This window comes from Sorex fumeus, unplaced genomic scaffold, assembly GCF_029834395.1.
Source record: "Sorex fumeus unplaced genomic scaffold, SorFum_2.1 ptg000240l, whole genome shotgun sequence".
In the NCBI taxonomy this organism is placed as follows: domain Eukaryota; kingdom Metazoa; phylum Chordata; class Mammalia; order Eulipotyphla; family Soricidae; genus Sorex; species Sorex fumeus.
Window position 1 is genome coordinate 6,134,464 of NW_026606297.1, and position 26,188 is coordinate 6,160,651.

General features: G+C 37.0%; 1 protein-coding gene across 1 annotated transcript in view; it reads right to left on the reverse strand.

Annotated features, from left to right (window-relative positions):
• CDH12 (cadherin 12) overlaps window positions 1–26,188 on the reverse strand; it is a 436,383-nt gene that overhangs the window by 36,773 nt on the left and 373,422 nt on the right. The window contains exon 7 of the mRNA XM_056108950.1: window positions 14,927–15,180. Coding sequence (XP_055964925.1) covers window positions 14,927–15,180 — 254 coding nt within the window. The remainder of the gene's footprint in view (window positions 1–14,926; window positions 15,181–26,188) is intronic.

Sequence of the window (26,188 nt, forward strand, 5' to 3'; positions counted from 1 at the left end):
TGGCCACCTTGCTGCCGGGGGGGAGGGGGGGCGGGGAGCAGAAGGGAGCAACACCCTTTTCCTCCCTAGGAGGCATGGTGCCGTAGTTTAATGTATGGTCCATTCACTTTTCTGCCGCAAGCTGCAGGGCTCTGGATTAAGTCCTTTTGCCTCTGGAACCATGGCCATGCTGGAGAGCCACTTGTGGGGGGCAACTCCTGACCTCAGTAGGGCGTGAAGGATGAGCCAGTACCATCCCCCTTCCCATGAGACTGTAGTTGCCCCATCACCGCAGCTCATACTTGACTTTCCTATAAGCTTTGAGGCAATGGCCAGCTTGCTGCCAGGGGGAAGGGGGTGGGGGTGGAAGGCGGAAGGGAGCAACACTCTTTCCCTCCCTGGGAGGCATGGCGCTGTAGTTAAATGCATGATCCATTCACTTTTCTGCCGCAAGCTGCCGGGCTCTGGATTAAGTCCTTTTGCCTCTGGAGCCATGGCCTTGCTGGAGAGTCACTCGTGGGGGGCAACTCATGACCTCCATAGGGCATGAAGAACAAGCCAGTACCATCCCTCTTCCCATGAGACTGTAGTGGCCTCGTCACTGCTGGCTCATACCTGGCTTTCCTATAAGCTCTGAGGCAGTGGTCACTTTGTATGCGGTCCAGATGCATTTCTGCAAAAAGACGCTGGGTTTCGAGATTTGTTTCTGAGTCTCTGGGATCGTGGCCATTACTCAGATTTATCAGGAGCCAGAGAGGCTGTTTGTAGATGGCAACTCGGGGTCTTGTTGGGATGGTAAGGAAAAGGCTGGTTCCACCCCCATCTGGTGAGGCCCCATGTGTCTGATCACTGCAGGCCCAAACCTGACTGTCCAGTAGCCTCTGGAGGATGGTGGTCACCATGCCGCCAGAAGGAACAGGCCAAGGCACGAAACCTATTCCCACCTGGAATGGCCCAGCACCAGTAACCTACTGCAGGAACAGGACACATTTCTGCCAAAAGCCTTTGGGTTCTGAGATTCATTTCTGAGTCTCTGGGATCATGGCCGTTAAGCAGTTGGATCAGGAACCAGAGAGGCCAGGCCTCCAGTTATATAGCTGAGCCAGAGGTGGTTTGTGGGTGTGCCTCCCACATACCTAACTTTTGGCTGTCTACTTTCTTGGTAAACTTTGCCCCGAGTTATTGGGGTCTGGCCAAAGGCACAGCAGCAATTGTTGGGTATCTGGAAGTCTGAAGACGCCATCAGGCTGCTGATGCACTCGCCTCACAGGTACAGATTGAGCTGCTGGCGGCATCATACCCCCTAGTATTAACAATTTTTTAAATCACTTTATATCACTTATGTATCTGATGCAGAATTTTATCAACCCAGAGGATCTCCAACTGATCTTTAGATTTTTATTCAGTGGTTTAAAGCTCCTGATTCCAATGTAAGGAAAATATATTTCAGGCAACCACTGAATCTGGGTTCTGGACTATTGAATATATATGCTTGTCGTTTTTCACATGTTTAACTTTTGAACAGTAATAATGCCAAATAAAAAAGTAACAAATGTGACCATGCTTTAAGTTCATGTTCTTTCTGGGAAAATATGTCTCTCTCAGTGCAGTTACTGTTTAATGTTTATAAAATTCTCTCCACGACCTGAGAAACGTAAAAAGAGGAAGGCACTGGGCACGCACAACCACAGATCCTGTTTCTATTCCCAGCCCATGAGTATTTCCCTGATAATGTATAGGAGTGATTCTGAGCACAGAGCTGAGGGTCAGCCCTGAACACAACCAGTGCAGGCCAACTCTTCCTTCAAAAATTTATCCCGTACTTAAAAACACATATTTAAGTTAATCGATGGTGAGTCTAGCTTCAGTAATTCAATCGATTATTATTTTTATTTTCATTATTCCACATTCTAATTATATAGCACATTTCTATAGAGTAGAACTTACCACTTAGTACTGACTTTATGTTTAGTACATAAAATCGTATACTTTTATCTATGAATTGAATGATTTTTTTCTTGTTAATAATGACATGATTACATTTTAAGAAATAAATTGCTCATTTATATTTTTCACTAATAATTATTCTGAAATATTTTTCAAAAGGATCCATTATAACTGTCTCCAGGTATTATGCCAAATATCCGTTTTTGTACTACACAGTTGGATATTAGCTCTAGAAGCCATGGTCTAATAGTTTTTATGAAATATACTATTCTAACTAGAGTGATTTGCCATTTTAGACCTCATAGCAATAACATTTGATTAAAAATATCTATTTAAGTTAGTCTTCAATAATTAAACTTTCATTTTCTTCTTAAGAAAATGCTTCTTACATCCTCCTTATAGAAAGTATCTATTCTTCGTCACGTTTGTATTCTCAAAATTATTTACAATCTCTTATTTCATTAGTCAGGGGAAACTTATAAATTGGATCTTGCTCAGAGAATGTTTTCAAAGAAATTTTCATCAATGTCAATTATATCCAAGTAATTAATCATTTAAATATAAAAATAATATAATTTTTTCAAATAAATGTGAGTCTGTTCTGTAAAAACAAATTTTGAAGAGAAGATAAAGATTTATGAAATTTGCACTTATAATTCCCTCAACATTTCAAAAATAAATAACTAGAAAATCTAACAGGCAAATGGTAAACTTCAAAAGTTCAGGTTACTGGAAAAAATTATATTGACCTGGACAGTCTGACATTTTGAGGCATTTCGTGAGACAAAATGAGATAGCATCAAAACTAAGTCCTAAGTAATACATATACACTTAGAAATTAAAATTATATGTTCATTATTATTAGAATAAAGAATTACTAAAAATAAAAGTAAATTGTTATTAACAGGACCCAGTGATATAAATTATAGTTGTAGGCGTCTATCAAAAGTCTATTGATTTTTGTCCTAAATTTATAGATAATATCTAAATTTTATGGGACTTTGTGGTAGTGTAAAAAAATCAAATATTATATCTCGGCCTTTTGTCCAGAATTGACTTTGACGTCCCCCTGTCCCAAACACCAAAGAAGCCTCTCCTGAACCCCTCTAGAAACCAGAGCATCCCCTCAAGGACACAGAAAGCTGATGTTGGCTTTTTTGTAATTCAGATGTATCAAGGGTTCCACCCCCTATTTTGTCTTGTGGTTCTAAACCATCTGCAAGCTCTTCTAAGTTCCTCTGGTCTGAAGAATTCTCTCCCAGAGCCCTCTCGAACTTCAAATTTTATGGACACTAATGGGTCAATGAACTAATAACCACTCATCCCCACAAATTTCAAAAGTTCTTGGGTCTTATACACTTCCTCAAATATGTCTTTTTTATTCTAACCCTTCTATACAAACAAAAATATTAGATACTGAACTGAATGACCACAGAAATAACATACTAAGGGCCCAGGTATTGTTAGGTTAATAGATTGTGAATAAAGAGTGCTTGCTGAAAAATAACACGGATATAGATTTTTTTGGAGATTTGTACAACGACTAAGGGAAAAAATGAAACATTATAGATAGGCAAATAAAGACACTGATGAATTACACAATTTAGAATCTTAGGCACTAGTACTAGTGTTAAACACTAGCATTGTTCAGAACAGAAGTTTCACCAGCACTCAACAATTTTCTATGCTTATTCACATAAGTCTATAACCTCTATCTTAAATAGTTTTTTTTACTCTTATTTCCGTATTTTCTTTAATGTGTCAAAACCAGATACATGGTTCATTAATTTTTCTAAATGACCTTCTTCTAACTTTCTTTACTTCCAGGACATCATATAAAATTCTTTCAAAATACTAACCACTTTTGCTGATTTCACATACATCAATTTACTTTTTTATCCACCATTCACCAAAAACATGATTAAATGATAACTTTGCAGCAGGAACACTTATTAATTCTCTCACATATTCAATGCATTATTTAAATTTTATCTTATTGCCACTACGACTAAATGCATTAACAAGAAGTAGGATGTATATTAACTTGTATTATAAGAACATGTATAAATTGTCTATATAATTATAAGAGATATGTTAGAGAGTTTTTCTACCACTGTGCTTAAATACAAAAATTATGGGGATTGATTTTTGCTCTGAAAGATGTTGTTTATGACTCTTTTTTGGATATAATTTTTTTCTTGGTTTCCTAACATATAAATGGAGCTAATAGGAGATAAATGTCATCAGTATATTTGCAGGTTGACATCACAGAAAAATCTGCTTTAGAAGATAATTATCCTGGGGGTCCTGAAACTAAGTATAGTACAGCTGTGAAAAGCCAAATGGAGCTCACTCCCTAGATATCACTCTTCAGCTCAGCAGCATCTGGATGCCACTTTAGCTTACTATTTTTCCTTCTTAGACATGGTATACAGTAGCAAGTTCTAGCTGCTTATCCATTCCACCTTGCATAATATTTTTACATATTGTTTACTTTTCTTTAACGTTTTTTCTATTATTTGTGCACATATATACTCTGCATAGTTTTAAATGATATAAGAAATTACATTATTTATTTAGCAGCATGTCAGCCTAGACATTGTTGAGTACTCCTCATAATGTTCACTTAGAATTAGAAAGTTATTAATGAGTGAAACCATCTAAAACCCCTTCTTTGGTTAGTTTTCTGTTAAATCCATACCCAAATGAGATTCTTCAGTGTAAACTGTTAACTTTGTTCGTGAGGGGATTATAGTTACAAATATAATCAAATGCCTATATATTTTTTAAAGAGTCAGCATTTCGGCAGTATCATGCAGAAATAATAGAATCAACTGATTTACCAAAAATAATTGACTGTCGGGCTGGATCGATAGCCTAGCGGGTATAGCGTTTCCCTTGCATGCGGCTGACCCGGGTTCGATTCCTCTGCCCCTCTCAAAGATTCCGGCAAACTACCAAGAGTATCCTGCCCACATGGAAGAGCCTGGCAAGCTCCCCATGGCATATTCGATATGCCAAAAATAGTAGCAACAAGTCTCACAATGGAGGTATTACTGGTGCCCGCTAGAGCAAATCGATGAACAACGGGAAGACAGTACTATAGTGCAATTGACTGTCATAATGTGGAGATGAAAAGTAGTGCTTTCCTAGGACCTAAGTGACTTAAGTTTTGGATTTACTTGTTTTTATTTATTTTTTTTTGGATTATCTTTTTTATTTATTTATTTATTTTCTTTTTTTTATTAGTGAAAAACCATGAGGTACAGTTATAGGCTTACAAATTTTGTGCTTGGGTTTCAGTTATACAAATAACTTGTTTTTATTTTTATTTAGAGAAGTAACATCAGAAAAACCTTGGAAGTTTATTCAAACTTTTTTAACCTTTTTCTGGATAAGTATATAAATTTATTGGCTAGTCCCTTCTAGTACTTAACTAGAATTAAACAACTACTATGTGTTTAGCACCCCTCTTGGAGAGCCTGGCAAGCTACCGAGAGTATCTTGCCCGCACGGCAGAGCCTGGCAAGCTCCCCGTGACGTATTCGATATGCCAGACACAGTAACAACAAAGTCTCCAATGGAGACGTTACTGGGCCCGCTCGAGCAAATTGATGAACAACGGGAGGACCGTGACTGTGACTGTGACACAAAACATCATTTCTAATAAAGATTTTGCTACTATTCTTTTCTGAACAGAAACTTGAAAAATTGTTGTAACATAATGTCCTGTTTCCTGCCTTTATAACTTTAATAACTATCACTCTCCCTTTTGTTATATAGTGAATAGCAAACACATTTTGTGGTTACTGCTTGTTTTCATAGGGGAAAAAAGAATTAGCAAAGTGATTGGGAGAAAATATTTTCTTCACAAGAACATATGGAGTATGAATTAAGATTAAACTGCTAATCCTTTTAGAACACATTAGTTTTTCATTTTTGTTTATATGCGGTTTGTTTTGTTTGAGGTCATTACTGGTGGTGCTCAGGACTTACTCCTGGCTCTTACTCAGGGATCACTCCTGACATGCTTGGAGGACCTTATGGAATTGCTCGGAATAGGAGATCAAACTTGGATTGGCCCAATACAAAGCAAACACCCTCCCTCTTATATTCTCTCTCCAGCATCTGGTTTATCTTTTTAGCACATGTAAAGTGAATTAATATACACATGTATATATATACATATGTGTACATATATACATATAACTATGGCTGCATTTATATGTATCTACATAATGCTTGCAGTTATCAAATACAAATATGAAAAGTAAGTACCTGGGTGATTAAAGCTTCAAGAGCCATGGTCTATACAACAGTAAATAGATTTTCCTGGTAATAGTTACTATTAAATAATCATTCATGATAAACACTGAGAAATTTTTTTTTTATTAGCAGGGGAATCAATGGTACTCTGGGGTGTTTTCAGAATGGTGCTGTTAAAACTTTTTAGGAGAGCTTCAAACCAATGCTCACAGTTACCAGGGACCATGACAACTGGATCTGACAATTAAATGATAGTGTACAAGGATGCAGAAGAGCTCAGTGCCAGCGACCAGCAGAGCCACTAGAAGCTATGTTTCGGGGTGTATGAGGTCCTAGTTAGTAGTGCTTGGGGGATGAGCCGTGAGGATTCTTGGTTCAAACTGGGGTCCTGCGTGTGACTCTGGTCCCCGTGCTACCTCTGTCATTTGATTAACTTACTTCTTTTTTAATATCCTCAAATGAAAAACTGAAAAGTCAGATGAATTTTAGTGATTTTTCAAATTTCATTCACAATATTTAAATATTGATGTTTTTTCATGCATACCAGATATGGAAATGAATTGTGTCATTTCATTATTGGATTGAATTTAGTACACCATAAAAAGAATTGAAAAGACATGAATATAAACATTTATTATATTTATGACTCATACTGTGTGATAGGAAATCTTCTAAGTATGTTGGATTCATCAAGAATGACATAGAAAATATTTGTCCGTGCCAACTACTCCAGACTTTTTGGAGAAAAGTATAAGCATTCCTCATGAAACTAGAAATTGAGATTCCATAGAAACCAGCAACTCCACTTCTGGAAATACATGCTGGGGCCAAAATAACTGCTGAAAAGCCATCTACACATCTATGTTAATCACAGCAGTGTTTTTAATAGACAGAGTCTGGAAACAACCTGTGCACCTGAAAACAGATAACAGATGACTAGATTGAAAAACAAAGTTGTATCTACACAATGGAAAACTACATAATCAACAGGAGAAATGAAGTCATGAAATTTGCTTATAAATGGATCTATCAACATGGAGAAAAACATTTACACAAAAGTAGTCAACTGATTTTGACAGAGGAGCAAAGGAATTAAAATAAAAGAAAAATTATAGCCTTTCCAGCAAATTGTGCTTGAAAAATATAATCACGTAAAATATAGACAAGTATCCTGTACCTTTTATCAAAAAATTAAAACAAATTATGGACTTAAATATCATATGAAATATTATAGAACTCTTCAACAATAATATAGAATAAAATTTATATGACACTGCATCTTCTCAATGACTTTTTAGATGTAATACTAAATCTATAATTCATGAAAAAATGTGTAACTTCATTAAAAATTGTTTTTAAGTCTGCTTTGGGAAAGACAATACAAGTAAAATGAGAAGACAAATGAATGACTTGGAGAAAATATTGGCACAATAGAGCTGGTTCAGGGCACAGTTAATCTAAGTATACGAGAAAATCTAAAATTCAACTACAAAGAAGCAATTAAAAAAAAGTTTAAAGATGGGCCAAACATCTTTAGGTACATGTTACAAATAAAATATGTAGTTAATCAATAAGCATATGGCAAGACTTTCCAAGAAGTTAGCAGAAAAATCAAAATTTAAGAGAACTTTGAGATGCTATTATATGCTTGGAACAGTTTTCAGGACTCAAAACACTGCCAACGCCCAAAAATTTACAAGGAAGAAAGAATACTCTCTTGCACTGATGGGATGCAGAGTGGTACAGCCACTTTTTAAAAAATTGTTAAGCAGTTTCTTACATGTGCAAATATTCCCTAATAACAGAATTTTGGCCTTGGTGATCTCAACACAGAGGTGTTTAAAACTTATGTCTACATAAAAACCGGCACACGGGTGCTTATTCAGTTTTATTGACAATTGCCACAACTAGAAGATAATCAACGGTCATTCACCAGGTGACATTCTGCAATGATAAATAATGAAGACAGTAAAATAATTGGTGGTTTCTAAGAGTTGGGTATGGGAGAGATTAATAAACAATACTATTTTGGATATTTTTGGCTATGAATGATAACTACATGTCATTATACATTTATTTAAAAACCATAAAATGGACAGGAACTAGTGAAGCTTTGGAAACTATGGAATTTTATTCCTTACAATGTATTACAATATTTTCATTTACTGTGACACATGGTGGATGTGGGTAAGCGTGCATGGTAGTAAGAAGTATCTGAGATGTCTTTAACTCTCTAAATTTTGTGAACAAAATTTATTCAAAAACGTACTCTAAAAATATAATAATAATAATTATAAATTTCACTATATTTTTAATTATAATAAAATGGTGAAAATATGAAAAAAATTGGCTTTTCAGGGTTGGATGTGACACAAAAAATATCTTTAAAATATACCAACATTTACACTCTTTCAAACTGATGCTATAAAAATTAAAAACAAGTTTCAAATCAAATCAAATCACAAATCATCCTGTTAATCATCGATTGTTTATGGGCCTTTGGAATGGTCAAAATCTCTAGCACAAACATATAGATATTGAAGAAAATTGATCTTATATTTATGTAGATCTCAGTCAAGTAGAAGAAAGTATTTTGTGTAGTTATGAATTGGATCAAATAAATGATAATCACAAATCACAATCACAAATCATACTGTTATTCGTTGATTGCCTCGAGCAGGCCCCAGTAACGTCTCCTTCATCCTAGCCCTGAGATTATATTCAAGGCTCTTTAGGAGAATGAGACCCATCATTGTTACTGGTATTTGGCATATTGGGTACGCCAAGGGGAGTTTGCCAGACTCTGCTGTGTGGGCAGGCTACATTCGGTAGCCTGCCAGTTTGTCCAAAGTAGGAATGAGATAATAAAATGTCATAATAGGATGTAGCGCGGCCGCAAATGCGGCCGCGCGGTTCCAGGAGCTGGTTTTTATAGTCTCAGAGTCTTGGCCGCTGATGGGATTACACGGCGCCAAGGGGCCAGTTGGTGGGTGTGACCCCCGCCTACTGCAATTTGGAGGATCTGGCTGGAGGATGCTCGGCCCAAATCCGAGTAGGCTTGGGGATCTCGGCCCCGGAACCCGCGTGACTTTGTCCCTCTGCCAGAACCTTCATGTGTGCGGAGAGTGGTCTCAGCATGGTGGTGGCTGGTCCTGGAAGTCTTTGGCTGCTGGAGCCCTGGTCGGGGCGGGGAGGAGAGCTAAACCCGCTCCCCTCCAAGGGGCCCCGCGGCGAGGACAGTCAGGCACGGGGGCAGGAGACTGCACTGCTCTTTTCCGGGAGGTGGTTTTTATAGTCTCTGAGTCTTGGCCATTGATGGGATTACCCGGTGCCAGTTTTTATAAATAAAACAAGTTTTTATAAATAAAACAAGTTTAATTTATAAAAACCAAATACCTTCATCCATTATTCCAGGTAATATCTTGTGAATTATACTATAAATACTAGCCCTAAAATTTTGGAGATAAAGTCAAATCCACTCAACTTAAAAATAAAGTAATGGATGCTTTCAAATATAAACTTGATTGTATGGACTGCTAAAGGATGTCATTTTATAACTTGAAAATACCTCATGTCACCAAAATGTGTTTTACAGTTAAGTTCAGATATTTCAAAAATTATTTGATTTCTGAACTAGGTAGGCACATGTAAAAGAATGAAACTAATTCAATTCATAAAGGATTAGCTTGAAATGCAAGATTTAAAATTATAAATCTAGAAGAAAATAGAGTAAGTTTGCTCGACATTGGCCTTTGCATCGATTTTCTATACATGATGCTTAAAATAATGGCAATAGAAAAAAGTTTATGTACATGTGACTTTATCACCCTAAATAGTTTCTGTAGATCAAAAGAATTCATCAACAGAGTAGAAGAAAAAGGGACATAATAGGAAATTATATGTGTGTGTACATATATACTTTTATAATGGAGGATAATAATGTATTTGCAAATGATATATCTAATAAAATTCAAATGAAATGCTGATGTCTTTAATATATGAAGAACTCACACATTTACAAAACAGAACATAATCCAATATTTTAAATGGACAGAGGGATGAAATAGGTAAAGATGGCAGAGTGGTACATGAAAAGGTATTCATCATCCATAACCATTAATAATTTTTTTCAAAATCACCTTGTAACTCCTAAAATTGTATCTCTGAAAAGCAAGTGATAACAAATTTGATTAGATTATGAAGCAGAGAAATCCTTTGTGTCTATCAGTGGGAATATAAATTCTTATAGACACTAGAGAGCACAGTAATCACTCATCCAGGTCTCATGGTGTTTCACTAATAAAAATTTAAAAAAAAAAGAGAGCACAGTATATACAAACTTCTCAAAAATGTTATGTCATATTGTCCAGAAGTACCCTCTCAGTGTATATCTCAAGAAAATATAGTTATAATCTCAGTAATAAAATTATAACATTGTGATATCTTGGATGAAATTCAAGTCTATTTATTCTGCTAAGTGAAATAAGACAGAAAAAATACAAAATGCAATTTCACTTATATGTATGTGGAAAAGGGTTCAATATTGTCAGCTATAATTTAAAAATGTTCTGAGTATGTAATTATATCGTGGTGACTGCTGCTAATAATATGAAGCGTAACTGCAAGTTGCAGGAGTAAATTCTAAGATTTCTCATCACTAGAAAAGACTTCTAGATCATAGAAGCAAAATGAGTTGCTGTATTTTAATGAAGACATTGTTATAACTGCTTCACAATACATGCATACATCAAATTTTTATGATCTAAGTCATAAAAGCATAATGTTATTTGTGAATTAACATTCAAAAAAACAGAGAAAATGTATTACAGATGTATTGACGAAGGGTTGTATATGAAAACCAGCTATTTCATAGTCTTTGAATACGTGATGAAAAATTATTTCCAATTGTTTTATGTATGATCTGACACAATTTGTCTTATAAAATTATTTAGGTTGAGAACAGGTAAATAGTTTTGCTGCAGTAACCACTTCTTAGCAATTTGAATAATAGTTATATTTTATATTTTCCTATTTATTATTAACTTATTTCATTTTTGTGTAAGGTTTGGTTTTAAAATGTTGTTTAACAGAATGAAATTATTTGAAATATTATTTCTGTTTCATGTAAACAGAAAAAAACATGAAAGCTATTAATCAATTAAATATTGCACTTATGAATTTATATTAAAAATTTATGTACATAAAATTGTTTTTACTTTATAGCATCATCTATTTTCTTAAATATCTTATTTACATAAGTTTAAAACTGAATTGATGGTTTTGTAATTTTATGTCAATTTAATTAGTGTTTTAATATTTAAGAGTTTCACTTTTTTGCAACAAAAGTGGCATGTACTGATACAAAAATGCCCTCTAAATCTACCTGTCACCCAATCACTTATATAAAAATGCAAATGTTCAATGTGACTAAACTTCCAATAGTTTATTATTTTAACTTAGGTAACTGTTTTTGAAGAACCTCCCACCAAATTAGACACAGATTTGGCTATCCTCATTCCACTCCCCATTGACTTGCTGGAATTGATCATCATAAACACCATAAATATGATTTTCATATGAATTTCAACTTGAAAAGGCAAGAATCCATTGGATAAAAGGCCTAGACTAAGTTGTACAATAAGGCAATGCTCACTGTATCACTGTCACTGTCATCCCATTGTTCATCGAATTGCTCGAGCAGGCACCAGTAATGTCTCCATTCATCACAGCCCTGAGATTTTAGCAGCCTCTCTTTGCTAAAACCATTTGGGAAGGACGAGTAAGGAGAGGTAAGCTAATGGTACCCAGAAATAACCCTTGAAGAAATATAAAAATGATATAAAAAAGAAATAAAAAGTAAAAAAAAAAAAGAAGAAGACTCATAACTGAAAAATTTCTCTAAAATGCAGGTGCCTTTTGTTCTCACAACAGAGTATTGACTTGAAACTTTTTTTAAAATATTGTGGCTTTTTGCTTTCATTTTTCATTTACTGTAAGCTGTTTTACACTTCCATGCATTTAAGTATTGCATTGAAATAATATTTCTGAAAATATATATGCTAAATTAAACAGTATATTCTCTGAAATGTTCTAATAGCTGAAAATTGTCATTTATTGAACTATAAATTTCCAATCAATATTTCATTTACTGGGGCTGGAGCGATAGCACAGCGGGTAAGGCGTTTGCCTTGGACGCAGCCAACATGGCCGACACAGGTTCGATTCCCAGCATCCCATATGGTCCCCCGAGCACCGCCAGGAGCCATTCCTGAGTGCATGAGCCAGGAGTAACCCCTGAGCATTGCCGGGTGTGACCCAAAAAGAAAAAAAAATATTTCATTTACCTTTTTATTGGGGGTGGATTGGTCTTTGCCTGGGCCAAATCTAGTAGTGCAAAGAGTTGGCTCTGTGCTCGTGGATCACGTTGACAGCCCACAAAAGAATGCGGTGTATGGCATTAGAACAAGGATTGTCTGCATGCAGGATAAGTGCTTTCCTTTGTGCTATCTCTGTTCTTATTTAATATTCTATTTTCTTAAATTTACACCTTCAATAACTATCTCATAACTGTCAATATTATTGAAATTATCTCTAAATCTACTTAAAGGGTATTTTCATCTTCTACAATGGCTGATAGCATGCTCAGAGTTTTCTGAAATCATATTATCCAATTATGAGAGTATAAAATATAAAAAAACTACTAACACGTAAGACATTGAAAATGTCTATTTTTCCCCCCTGGAGTTTTATCAAAATCATGTGCTATATTCATACAATGTACTCTTCTCCTTCCAAAGTCAAACATAGTTTCTCTTGAGTGCAGACAGATTTAAGAAGCAAAACATTGAAATCAAATTGGATATGGATTCCTAGGACTACAGAAAGTAGAGCCATTTTCCAAGATTTTATTATATGCTATAAGTATATTGATATCACTGACAATTCAATGATCTATATATTTTATGTTGCTTGTTCTATCTTATAAAATCTTATGAAATAAATTTGTGACTTTTCCCTGTCAGTAGAGTGTAGGATAACACTGTTTTTGTCCTTCTTGCATAGCCTCAGGTAGTTTAGGTATATTTGGGTTGCTCCCATCAATGTCCTCCCATTCCTCTATGTTTGTTTGTAACTTCTTTCTTTGTGATCTGTTGATTTATAAATACTGATTTTCTCTCCTTCCTAAGTCCTTTGCATAGTTTATTCAGAGTAACACCCTTTTTGTATGGACACAAGAAGACAGTAAATGTTAAGTTTTTGTAATGTGACTCTCAGTGATATTTTTCTCCTGGGCATATGTTCTCTCACCTAAGCCCCAGATGCCTTTACTTCCTAGTACCTCCAAAAGCAGGGTCCCGACTAGGGACTGGATGGAACCAGGGCAAGCAGGTAAGCTATGTGCTACCCTGGGATGGAGATGGGGCTGGCCAAAGTGCCATAATGCTTAACTAAAAGTTAAGAGCTTGGTCATGGACAGATGCTGTCATGATCCAAAAAGTAGTAACTAGATTCGTACCCTGCTAGGGTTAGGAAAGATTAATCTGGCCTGAGCTCTGTAGTCTGAGTCTGTGGCAAGATGTTCCCAGGAGAGCTGCCCTACAAGCCTTGATGTATCTCTTTCTGTACCCATTCAAAAATAACTAGTATTAAGATGTTAAGAGGTTTTATACAGTAAAGCACTCTCTTGTCTTTGAAATTCTACTTTGGAAGAAGTGCTAATGGAACAGCAAATAGGGCTTTTGCCTTGTCTGTGGCCTACCAGGGTTCAATTCCTGGCATCCCAGATGGTCTCCCTTGAACCGCCAGGAGTAATTCCTAAGTACAGAGCCAGGAAAAATCCCTGAGGAACATTGGGTATGTCCCAATAAGAGAAAAAAAAAAAAAAAAGAAAAAAAGAAAAAAGAAATTCTACTCTGTAACTGTAATTTCTTTGGTCTTTTTCTTTACACACTAAGATTCAATCTTTTAGCAGTATTAGATTCAGAACGAAGAACATGGCTGTCTCTTGCTTCCTTATCCTTATCTCCCGATTTTTAGGCATGTGGGTGCATGACAGAAGGGTTAAACTAAGCTGAAACAGAACAAGTCATCAAATACATAGGACGAGCAATATATTTGGGGGACAAAGGGAAGTCTCACTGTCTTGTACAGTGAACTACAGAGGTATGTGGCAGAACAAGGTAAGTTCCTTGCTCTTTCTTATTTTATGAATTGCTCTTTTGACTCACAGTCTTTCCCAGCAAGAAGCTCCTGGCAAAGTCTGGACTTTGAACAACCCCATAATTATCTTCCCCAGGACAGACTGTGCTTCCAAGCACAGACACAATAAAAATGCATGTTACAACTGATAACAACCACTCCTGGAGAACACTAAATTTAGGTTGAGCTAGAACTTTCAAAGAAACTGGGCAATGTATTAAATTCCCTTTATATTGCAGGTCCCACCACCAAAGCATCTGAAGAATTTCAGTCACCAGAATCATCCTTTGCAGTTGCCTTATCAGAACCATTTCATACCTAAAAAAGCAAGCTTCGTCCCTTGAGTGATTTTGCTTGCCCCCAAACTCTCCATCACCATGCCTTCCTTCAGGGCTGCATACAAGATCTGCCGTGGGTGGTCCTTGGCACTTCATAACCAGGTTAAGTTAAAGTCCACCACATAGTCACCAATCCTGCTTGATGAACTGCATTCACGCAGGACTGGGTACACACAGAAAAAATGATCTGTTCTTACCTAACAGCGCTGCTGCCCACATCCAGGTCTTGGGCAGTGACAGCCCCAATGATGGTCCCCACTGGAGTGTCTTCATAGACCTCCATGGTGTACAGGGGCTTGCTGAAAACTGGTGGCTCGTCCACATCCAACACACTGATCTTCACGGTGGCCGTGTCCTTAAACGGGCCAGCAGAGTGAAAGCGGTGGTCAAGGTGAAGGTTGGACGCTTCCACTTTAAATGTATAAGCCTTCTTTGTCTCGAAATCCAATGGCTGTAGCAAGATTAAATCAAAAGTGAGGAGATGGTCAAATTGGGGAACACTGTTCAAATGGGACTTGATACCAATTGTCTTCAAGTTTTTATTTTCTTTTGAAATTAGTGGTCAAAGGAAGAGGCACCAATATACCGGAGTTTTAGGTAGCTTGCACATTATAACAAACTATTTATATTAAAATGACATATATTAAGACAGTTAAAAAATTATATTCCTTTCATATGAATAGTCAGAGAACAGTAGAGCTCAGAAAAGAAAGTATTTTTATGTGCTTATCCAATGCTGCCCTCTCGTGGCATTAGCTGTAATTAAACACATTTGTGAAGCATTTATTTACAAGTTACTCGGGCAGATTTCAGTTATACGAAACGTTCCTTTGCAGCGCATCTTTATTGCTTTGACAATAATATTTTTAGATATTGAATCATTTTATTTAAAATTTTATTTTGTTTTGCTAAAGCAAAACCACTTCCGTATTTAAAACATATGCTGTGGAGTTAGAAAAATAATGCTGAACTTTTTTTGCCTTGCCAGAATTGCACATTTAGTTAATGGACACTGCGGTGTATCATCAGGGTTTGTCACCCAAGAATTAAGGCTTAGAACATATATAATACGTTTACAAAATAAACAAACTGGAGTCACTGAATCTCAGTTTTCAGTTTGCCACTGATGATATGACAGTCTTCCTGAAGACAATCTTTAAATTCTCCACTCTGAGCTTTTCTATTCTACAATTTTTCTGTTTTATTTAGTGAAAATTTTAAAGTCGATATCTCTAATTTCAAATTCCTCTCTGACAAACTAAGAAAATATAAAATTGATAGTGACGTAGTGATTTTCTGGGATTTTAATTTCTGTGTTCGAAATTAGACTGTAGTGCCATATTTATTGTTAATTATTAACGTATCCTTTTTTCTATTCCTTTAAAGCAGTGGGGAATAAAGGAGGTATGCTTCCCTTTAAAGGATAAAATTGGTCTTCATGCATTTCCTAGAGAAAAAAAATTAAAAAGATCACTATGAAGTCATTGTGCTGGAGCGTTAGCACAGTGGGTAGGGTGTTTGCTTTGCATGTGGCTGACCCAGCCGACCAGAGTTCGATTCCTCCGCCCCTCTCAGAGAGCCCAGCAAGCTATCGGAGTATCTAGCCTGCAGGGCAAATCCTGGCAAGCTACTTGTGACGTATTCAATATGCCAAACACAGTAACAACAAGTCTCACAATGGAGGTGTTACTGGGCCCATTCGAGCAAATCAATGATCATCAGGAGGACAGTGCTACAGTGCTATGAAATCACCAAAAAGTATTACACTTTAATATAATTTGTTAGAGCAAACAGAGCAGCTCCTAAATTTGACATTGTTTCATAAAATTGTAAATCCAGGAGCAGGAGTGGTTAAGACACTTGCCTTGTAAGCAGCCCATCAATTCCAAGAAACCCATATGTTATGTTACCTGAGCTGGGCCAAGAGTGATTCCTGAGTGCAGAGCCAGCAATAAGCCCTGTGAGCAGCTGGTGTGGCCCCAAAACAAAGAACCACAAAAGATTTTCATTCAGCTAATCTGAATTTATTTCCCCTATGATTATCATTTGTAGCGATCTCCAAGCCTACTCAGATTTGGGCCGAGCATCCTCCACCCAGATCCTCCAAATTGCAGTAGACGGGGGTCACACCCACCAACTGGCCCCCTGGCACCGTGTAATCCCATCAATGGCCAAGACTCAGAGACTATAAAAACCAGATCCCGGAAGAGAAGAGTGCAGTCTTCTTTCTGCCCTTGCGCCTGACTGTCCTCGCCGCTGGGGCCCCTTGGAGGGGAGCGGGTTGAGCTTTCCTCCCTGCCCGGACCAGGGCTCCAGCAGCCAAAGACCTCCAGGACCAGCCACCACCATGCTGAGACCACTCTCTGCACACATGAAGGTTCTGGCAGAGGGACAAAGCCATGCGGTTTCCGGGGCCGAGATCTCCAAGCCTACTCGGATTTGGGCCAAGCATACTCCACCCAGATCCTCCAAATTGCAGTAGGCGGGGGTCACACCCACCAACTGGCCCCCTGGCGCCGTGTAATCCCATCAACGGCCAAGACTCAGAGACTATAAAAACCAGATCCCGGAACCCCGCGGCCGCAAATCTTATTATGACATCTTATTATCTCATTCCTACTTTGGACAAACTGGCAGGCTACCGAATGTAGCCTGCCCACACAGCAGAGTCTGGCAAACTCCCCGTGGCGTACCCAATATGCCAAATACCAGTAACAATAATGGGTCTCATTCTCCTAAAGAGCCTTGAATATAATCTCAGGGCTAGGATGAAGGAGACGTTACTGGGGCCTGCTCGAGGCAATCGACGAATAACAGGATGATTTGTGATTGTGATTTGTGATTATCATTTATTTGATCCAATTCATAACTACACAAAATACTTTCTTCTACTTGACTGAGATCTACATAAATATAAGATCAATTTTCTTCAATATCTATATGTTTGTGCTAGAGATTTTGACCATTCCAAAGGCCCATAAACAAGTAATATACCTAGTGTACCACATTTGCCTGATACTATGGCTATCGGTATTAAGAAATATGAGTATCTTCATCTGGGGAACATAAAGTAACAAAATAGGAGACTAAAACCCAAGAATAGCCAAGATAAGTACCAGGAGGTTCACCCCATGGCTTGGAGGCCAGCCACAAATGCTAGGGGAAAAGGCAGCTCAGATAGAGAAAGGAGCACCAAATAAAGAGTGTTGGGAGGATCCTCCCAGGATGGGAGCAGCATGCTGAAAGTAGACTATAGACCGAACATGATTTCCACTCAGTGCCTCTTTTGCAAGCCACAGCACCCAAAGGGAGAGAGAGAACAAAAGGGAATGCCCTGACACAATGGCCGGGTGGGATAGGGGGAAGGGTGAGAGGGATACTGGAATCAGTGGTGGTGGAAAATGGGCATTGGTGGAGTGATGGGTACTCAAACATTGTATAATTGTAACCCAAGCACAAAAATTTGTAAGTCTACAACTGTACCTCATAGTGTTTCACTAATAAAAATTAAAAAAAGAAAATACGAGTATCTAAAGAGAAGAAGTATTCTTACAGCACTCCTGATTTTATCCACTTACTACTTGATTGCTATATTTTAGTCAGGGAATCAGACTCAAGAAAAGACAAGCAATTATCAAATAGAAGGGGGAAATCACTATTCAAGCTTCAAAAAAACTGTTAAAATTACTGGGGATGGATGGATTACAATGAAGATCAAGGCTGAGTTTGACTTTATAAATCTGTCAGAAAAAAAAGAACCACAAAATTTAAGATTTATTAGAAATAATTACTTTAGATTTAAAACAGGAGACACCTCTAACAAAAAAAATCAACTTAGTATTAAGTCAATTTTTAAAATATTACAGGCCAAAATGGTGGTGATGCCTAGGATATATCCCGCTGGAAAGAAGAGAAAGATGCAGTAGGACTACTAAGTCTTACTTTTTCTTTCCACATGTCTCAACTAGAGATTAGCGAAACTATATTTTGTTCAGCGGATACAAAAAAAAATCATTTCATTTTGCTCAGTGAATAACATAGTTAAGGAACTTCTAAGCTAAGGAATTTCTAAGTTCTTAGTCATTTGATATGTTCGAAAGAAATAAGATATCATTCAAGATATCTTATAGAGAAAGGTAGAAGGTAGAAGAATTTCATAATCTATCAAAATTAAGAAAACAACACATAAGACATAGTAAATATAGTTTCTGTTTTTGAAAATTCTATAAATGTAAAATAAGAACACAATTTCTATGTAAACAGTTCCTACCTTTGATGCTAGAAGATAGTATTTGATAAGCAAATACTATTTAGTTGGCACTATGAGGGCCTTTTGCTTAGAAAGCTAATTAAAATGTCTTGGCTCATTTTTGTTCCTTTCTATGGTCATAATTATGTCCTCAGATATTCATCTACGGTAGAAGGTAAACTATTTGCGTTCAAGCTTATATTGGCCTAGTTGATTAAAATACTATAACTGCTTGGTGAACTTGATGTCCCATTTCAAAGTTTTTTTTCCATTTAGAAATGGAGAGTTCTGAAATAGTTCCTAGAATTTTAGCAGATTAGACAGAGTCTGTGCCTTTTAAGACTTTCTGACCCATCACAGCAGGTAAACGCCTGGTAGCTGGACTGATTTTAGAGATGAAAGATCCATTCTGTCCATACAGATTTTTTTTTAACTGAAAACGAATATCCTGCAGTGATCAAAGTACTGGAGAAAATTGTAGGAGAAACGTCATAGTATCCTTGGCAGTGAGTGACTTGGGCTCTTAGGAAATGCCACTTTATGAAACACAGGAGCAGAGAAAGAACATAGGGCATTAGCTATTAGCTTATTCGGAATCATTTCATTCAATTTACCTGACTACCCTAGTGTTTTTCCTGGAGGAGTGAGCGTGGCAGTGTTGAGGAAAGAAACTCATGAAACATTATAATAAACGCACAGTTTAATATTTCCCATTTGCATAGAACAAATGGGATCATTTCTTTTGAAAAAGTTATCATAGACCTGGAGGAAAATATAGCAGATACACAGTTGTCTTGCACGCTGCTGACCTGGGTTTCATTCCTAGCATCTTTTATGTTCCCTGAGCCCTGTCAGGACTGTTCCCTAACTGCAGATCCAGAAAAAGCCCTGAGCTCCACTCGGTGTGGCCCCCAAAGGCATACGCCCTACCACTGTGCTATCGCTCCAGACCTAGATAGATGATAAATAAATAAATGGAGAGGGAAAAAAAAGAAAAGCAAATTTATTCTATAATAGGAACCATTATTATGAAGCTTAGCTGATTTAACTCTTCATTTGTTTTTCTTTTTTTTCATTTTCCTTTTTAATTTTGTGTGTGTGTTGCACACCCAGCAGTGCTCAGGATTACTCCTGGTTCTGTGCTCAAGTACTCATCCTGGTAAGACTCAGGGGACCATATGGGGTGCTGGGGATTAAATTCAGATCAGCCGTGAGGAATGTGATTATCCTAGGCACTCTTCTATCGCTCTATTCCTCTACCCCCAAAATTCTTGCACAGTATGTGGCAATCTTGGGGGAACAGAGAGATGCAGAAAGCAAGGTTCAACCAGATTCAATCTCCAGCAGCCTGTTTGATTCCCCGAGCCCCACCAGGAGTGATCCCTGAGTGCGGGGCCAAAAGTAAGTCCTGAGTATGATGGGCCATGTTCCAAAAAACAAACAAACAAACAAAAAATAATAGAAATCTTTATGGCACTGTCTGGACCCAATCACTGTGTGAGTATTCCAGAGCAGGGGGATTGTACAGTGCATGCTTACCCAGGGTCTGAGTACAAGTGAATTCTCAGGATAGACTTTGAATGGTCAGGTGATCTGACAGGGTAACGCTAGTAGAGGCTCTGATCCCTCGAGCATTGCTTTGGAGCACCTCCATTCAAGAAACAGAATTTCAACTGTATATCTTCTTCCTCCTCATAGTATCTCAATAAAGGAAGGCTAATATGATTAGAACTTCAGAACACAATGTTTTAGTGAGCTGTACCAAAGCCATAACTTACAGAAACTAAAATAAAATGTCTCATCCTTGGGTAGATGCTGAAAATGGACAAGAGATCCCATAGCATGGGGGATCAAAGGATAAAACCCATGTCTGCTTCATGCAAAACATATAATCCTATCTCTTGAGATATTTCTGCAGCCCATAAAAACAAATTTATATTTCATTATATTATATTCTTTTTTTTTTTTTTTGCTTTCTGGGTCACAGCCAGAGATGCACAGGGTTTACTCCTGGTTCACGCACTCAGGAATTACTCCTGGCCATGCTCAGGGGACCATATTGGATGCAGGGAATCGAACCCGGGTCAGGCCGGTGCAAGGCAAATGCCCTATACGCTGTGCTATCACTCCAGCCCCATTTTATTATATTATTTAAAAAAAATTTAAAAAATGTAATGTGAGGAACTGGGAAATATTATACCTTATGCAACATATATTTGGATGCTTTTTCTCCTCTTTGCAGATTGTATATGGAATATTTATTGCTAAATAATTTTCTCTTTCCACAGAATAAGTAGAGATAAATGATTAAGACATAAAATAGAAGAGAACTCCCTATTATGTTTAAGTTTGAATTTACTCTGAAATAATGGTGACTAGAGACATATAGTTATGGTTATAGATTCAGTAATTTAAGAAATGAGCAGCTTTGGAAGACAGAATTCCAAGATATCCCTCAAATCATGGCCCTTCATTGATCTACAGTTTTTTAAATCGCCTATGCTTAATATATCAATCAACTGCTACATTGAATGACTATACCTTGATATTGCTGATTATGAAAAATAAATTTTAAAAATATACTCCTTATTCATTCCTTTGTTAGTTGATTAAGTGAAATTCTGCTTGATAGTTCTAAATTGTGTGAGCTTTTGATAGAAAGAGTCAGTACAAATTATCCTCTCCAAATTTTAAAATAAACTTGTGATTACAGGAATCACTCAAAGAAAGTGATTGCCACTGACACTGTACTTTTATGAAACGCTAGAAAAAATATAGGAACATCAATCCGGAACCAATAAAGAAATACATTTTAAAAATATCCAGTAAGCTTGAAAAGGCTCTCAAGACAAGAAAAGCTTTGGTTCATGCCTTCATTTCAAGCTGGGAGATGTTAAACAGAAACACTGATATTTCCGTACTCTGTCACACAATAGTTTTGTGTGTATTCCTCTCTACATTTAACGTTCCTACTTTGATTCAATTTTATGATAAATATTATATTATTTTCACCAATACAGTAAATAGCCTTTCTTAATAAAGCAGATCCTGGTTATTAAGTCTCTAGCCATTCAATCATATAGTAGGTCTAAATGGTCAAGAGAAAAGAAAATTATCTGTGACCTTAAATAACAGAAGGCTATAGATTTCCTGAAATAGATTAGATAAATTTCAAAACAAGTAGTTAGAAAACAGACATATCTGTTTGAGCCAGGTTTAAAAGATATCAGGAACAAGCTCTTGTAAAGTAGCTTTATTATACCAAGTTGAGCTATAAAGATAAGACTTTCAACTTAAACACCATTTTAAAAAGAAAACAAAGTTCTAAAGTGCTATTATAAATCCTTTTTCAAATATTTACAACACAAAATTTTGAGAACCATATTGAGTTAACATTGATTTTTCAAGACATAAAGGGGACGATGTTGAGGGATCTGATGAAACCACACCACTCCACTAAAGTGTCAATATTTTCCAATCATCGTCTATAGGAACTTTCCCTTTGGTAACCTGATTTATTTATAATCAAGAAGCAGACTTGTTTATTTACTTGTTCATAGTATGCTTGAAATTGATAATAAATTATTCTAAAATTCTACATTATTCTGGTCATATATTGAATCAACCCTGCATAATGTCAGGACTACTTCTTTCTTAGATTTATTCAAGGAAACTTAAAATCCTATAAATTGAATAAAATGGTCAGGTTTTATTAGTACACTAAGAATGAAAGGTGAGGTAGCTAAAAAGATAACCACATTTTGTTCGCTTTGCTGGTTGTCCATATTCACAGCTTACTCCTGGCTCTGGACTCAGAGATCTCTCTGGCGGTGCTGGGGACTCATATGTGTGCCAAAGTTCTAACAGAGACAAACTCCTAAACCCTGAAATTATCTCTCACTCTCCCTACCTGAAAAATAAATTTTTATGGTTATATATTGTAGAGAGGAAGAGTTTCCATACAAAAAAATTAGCAACAAAATTTTTTATTGATATTTTTGAGGAAAAACTTTCAGGGTATTATAAAGAGGACATTGCATAGAGAAGACAGAAATTATATCATTGAGTGTGTAACAGAGATCTGAAATGAGAAGTCAGATCATCTGAAATGCCGGATATAAGTCTTATGAAAGGGAAATCAGCACAAAATGTCTCAGGAATTGTATTTCCCCTTTAAACAACTCTTTCCTGAGCAGCTAATCATATCTGTACGTTATCACAGATTCTGGAACTATAAAAAGCGTATATAAATATTATCATAGATATAAACCAAAAAACATCAACTCTAGAAAGCTAATCACGGCCAGTGAGATGGAAAGCATGAAAACAAACATGCTACATGATATATAATAGCACGGTATAATAACATGTAGCTTGAATACTGATTTCCATTATTTATATATCATGTATTGTGATTGATGAAGGAGAAAGAAAAAGAAGTAAAGCAGGGATACAGAGAGAAAAAGAGTAAGATTAAGTGAGCAGGAGAATTAGGAGAGTACATTCTGCAAATCTTTACATCACTGAGGAAACACTTCAGCTTAGTCTTTTATTTAAATATTCAAATAATTATTTGATAGAGAAAATTTTCATGCCAAGAAATCTTTATTCTTCTCCAGTCCACTTGGAACATTCTTCAAGACAGAATACACACCTGGACACAATTCTAATGCCCATAGCACAGCAGGTAGGCATTTACCTTGTACTCTGCTGACCCGGGTTTGATTCCTTGGCCTCTCTCGGAGAGCTCAGCAAGCTACCAAGAGTATCCTGCCCACATGATAGAGCCTGGAAATCTCTCTGTGGTGTATTCAATATTCCAAAAACAGTAACAACAAATCTCACAAGATAACCACATTTTGTTCGCTTTGTGGTTATCAGATGTTAAACAGATAACTGGTTACTGGTGCAACTTGAACAAATTGATGAGCAACAGGATAACAGTGATAACATTTTTTTTTTTGCTTTTTGGGTCACACCTGGCAATGCACAGGCATTACTCCTGGCTCTACACTCATAAATTACCCCTAGCGGTGCTCAGGGAACCATATGGGATTCTGGGAGTCAGCTGCGTGCATGGCAAACATCCTATCCACTGTGCTATCGCTCCAGCCCTGAGAGTGTTAACTTTATGATAATATATAATGGCTATAAATTAATAAATTAATGAAAATAGAAACTGTACTGAGCAACTTATCAGATCACAATGCTATGAAGTAAGATATGAATCACAGAAAGTTGTATATAAGAAAATAGCGTACAATGTAGCTCTTAGAAAGGATGAAGTCAAAATTTGCATTTAAGTGAATCAACATGGAGAGTATCGTGTTAAGTGAAATGAGTCGGAAAGAAAGAGACAGGCATAGAAAGACTGCACTCATTTGTGGAATATAAGTAACAGAATGGGAGACTTATACCCAAGAAAAGTAGAGATGAATACCAGGAGGATTGCGCCGTGTCTTGGAAGATGGCCTCACATGCTTGGGGAAAAGGCAGCTGATATGGAGAAGGGACCACCAAGTGTAGAGTGCTTGGAGGGCCTGCTTGGGATGGGATGTGTGTGCTGAAAGTAGACTATAGACCAAATGAAGGCCATCCAATACCTCTATTGCAAACCACAACACCAATAAGGTGAGAGAGAGTAAAAGGGAATGCCCTGCCACAGAGGCAGGGATGGAGGGGGGGAGGAGGGTGGTGGGAGGGATACTGCAATCATTGGTGGTGGAGAATGGGCACTGGTGAAGGGATGGGTACTCAATCATTGTATGACTGAAATGTAAGCACAAAAGTTTGTAAGTCTGTAACTGTATTTCACTGTGTACAAGTAGCACAGTATCCTCAGACCTCAATTTGGTGAGAATGGCGAGAGGGGTCTCCCATTGCCTGAGTTCATCTTGGTTGTTCTCCATCACCCACAACAAAAGAAATCTTGGGAAAATGAAACAAGGTGAAAACTGAACATCAAAGTATTAAATAACTACGGTATCAAAGGAATAAAGATTCCTTGAAAAAAAGCAAAAATTAAGACAAGTTATCAGGCCTGCAAAAACAGTATGGGGGGGATAGTCAGGGATCTTAGCTTTTGTTAGGAATGAAGAAAAAGCTTAAAAAGAAACCTAAACACACAATTGGAGAAACTAGAAGACAAACAGAAAATTAATATCAAAATGAGCAGAAAAAGGAAGTCATCAACATTATTACAAAAAAACAATGATAGAAAACTTAAGAAAAAAATGCAAAAGTTTACTAAAACTAGAGGCTGTTTTCCTTAAAGAATAAATAAGATTAAAAACATTGGATAAGAAATAAAAGAGGAAGTAATTCTTGGGAAAAAGACGTGGGGAGGCATTACTCTCCCTAACCTCAAACTGTACTACAAAGTGGCAATAATTAAAATAGCATGGTACTGGAACAAAGGTAGGACCGCAGACCAATGGAACAAGGTGGACTATCCTTACACACAAACCCAAATGTATGAAGATCTAATCTTCTATAAGGGAGCAAGAAATGTGAAGTGGAGCAAGGAAAGTCTGTTTAACAAATGGTGCTGGCATAACTGGACAACCACATGAAAAAGAATGAGCTTAGACCTCGACCTAACACCATGCACAAACGTCAGATCAAAATGGATTAAAGATATCAACATCAGGCCAAAATTCATAAGGTGCATTGAAGACAAGGTCGGCAAAACCCTTCATGATACTGAGGCTAAGGGCATCTTCAAAAATGACACTCCATTGACCAACCAAATTGAGAAAGAGATAAACAAATGGGACTATCTTAAACTAAGAAGCTTCTGCACTGCAAAAGATACAGTGGCCAAAATACAAAGACAACCTACAGAATGGGAAAGGATATCCACCCAATACCCATTGATAAAGAGTTGATATCAAGGATATACAAAGCACTGGTTGAACTCCACCAGAAGAAAGCATCCAACCTCATCAAAAAATTCTGTGATGAAATGAACAGAAACTTTCTCAAAAAAGAAATCTGAATGGCTAAAAGGCACATGAGAAAATGCTCTACATCACTAATCATCAGGGAGATGCAGATCAAAACAACAATGAGATACCATCTCACACCACAGAGACTTGCCTACATCCAAAAGAACAAAAGCAACCATTGTTGGTGTGGATGTGGGGAGAAAGGGACTCTCCTTCACTGCTGGTGGGAATTCCAACTGGTTCAGCCCTTTTGGAAAACAGTA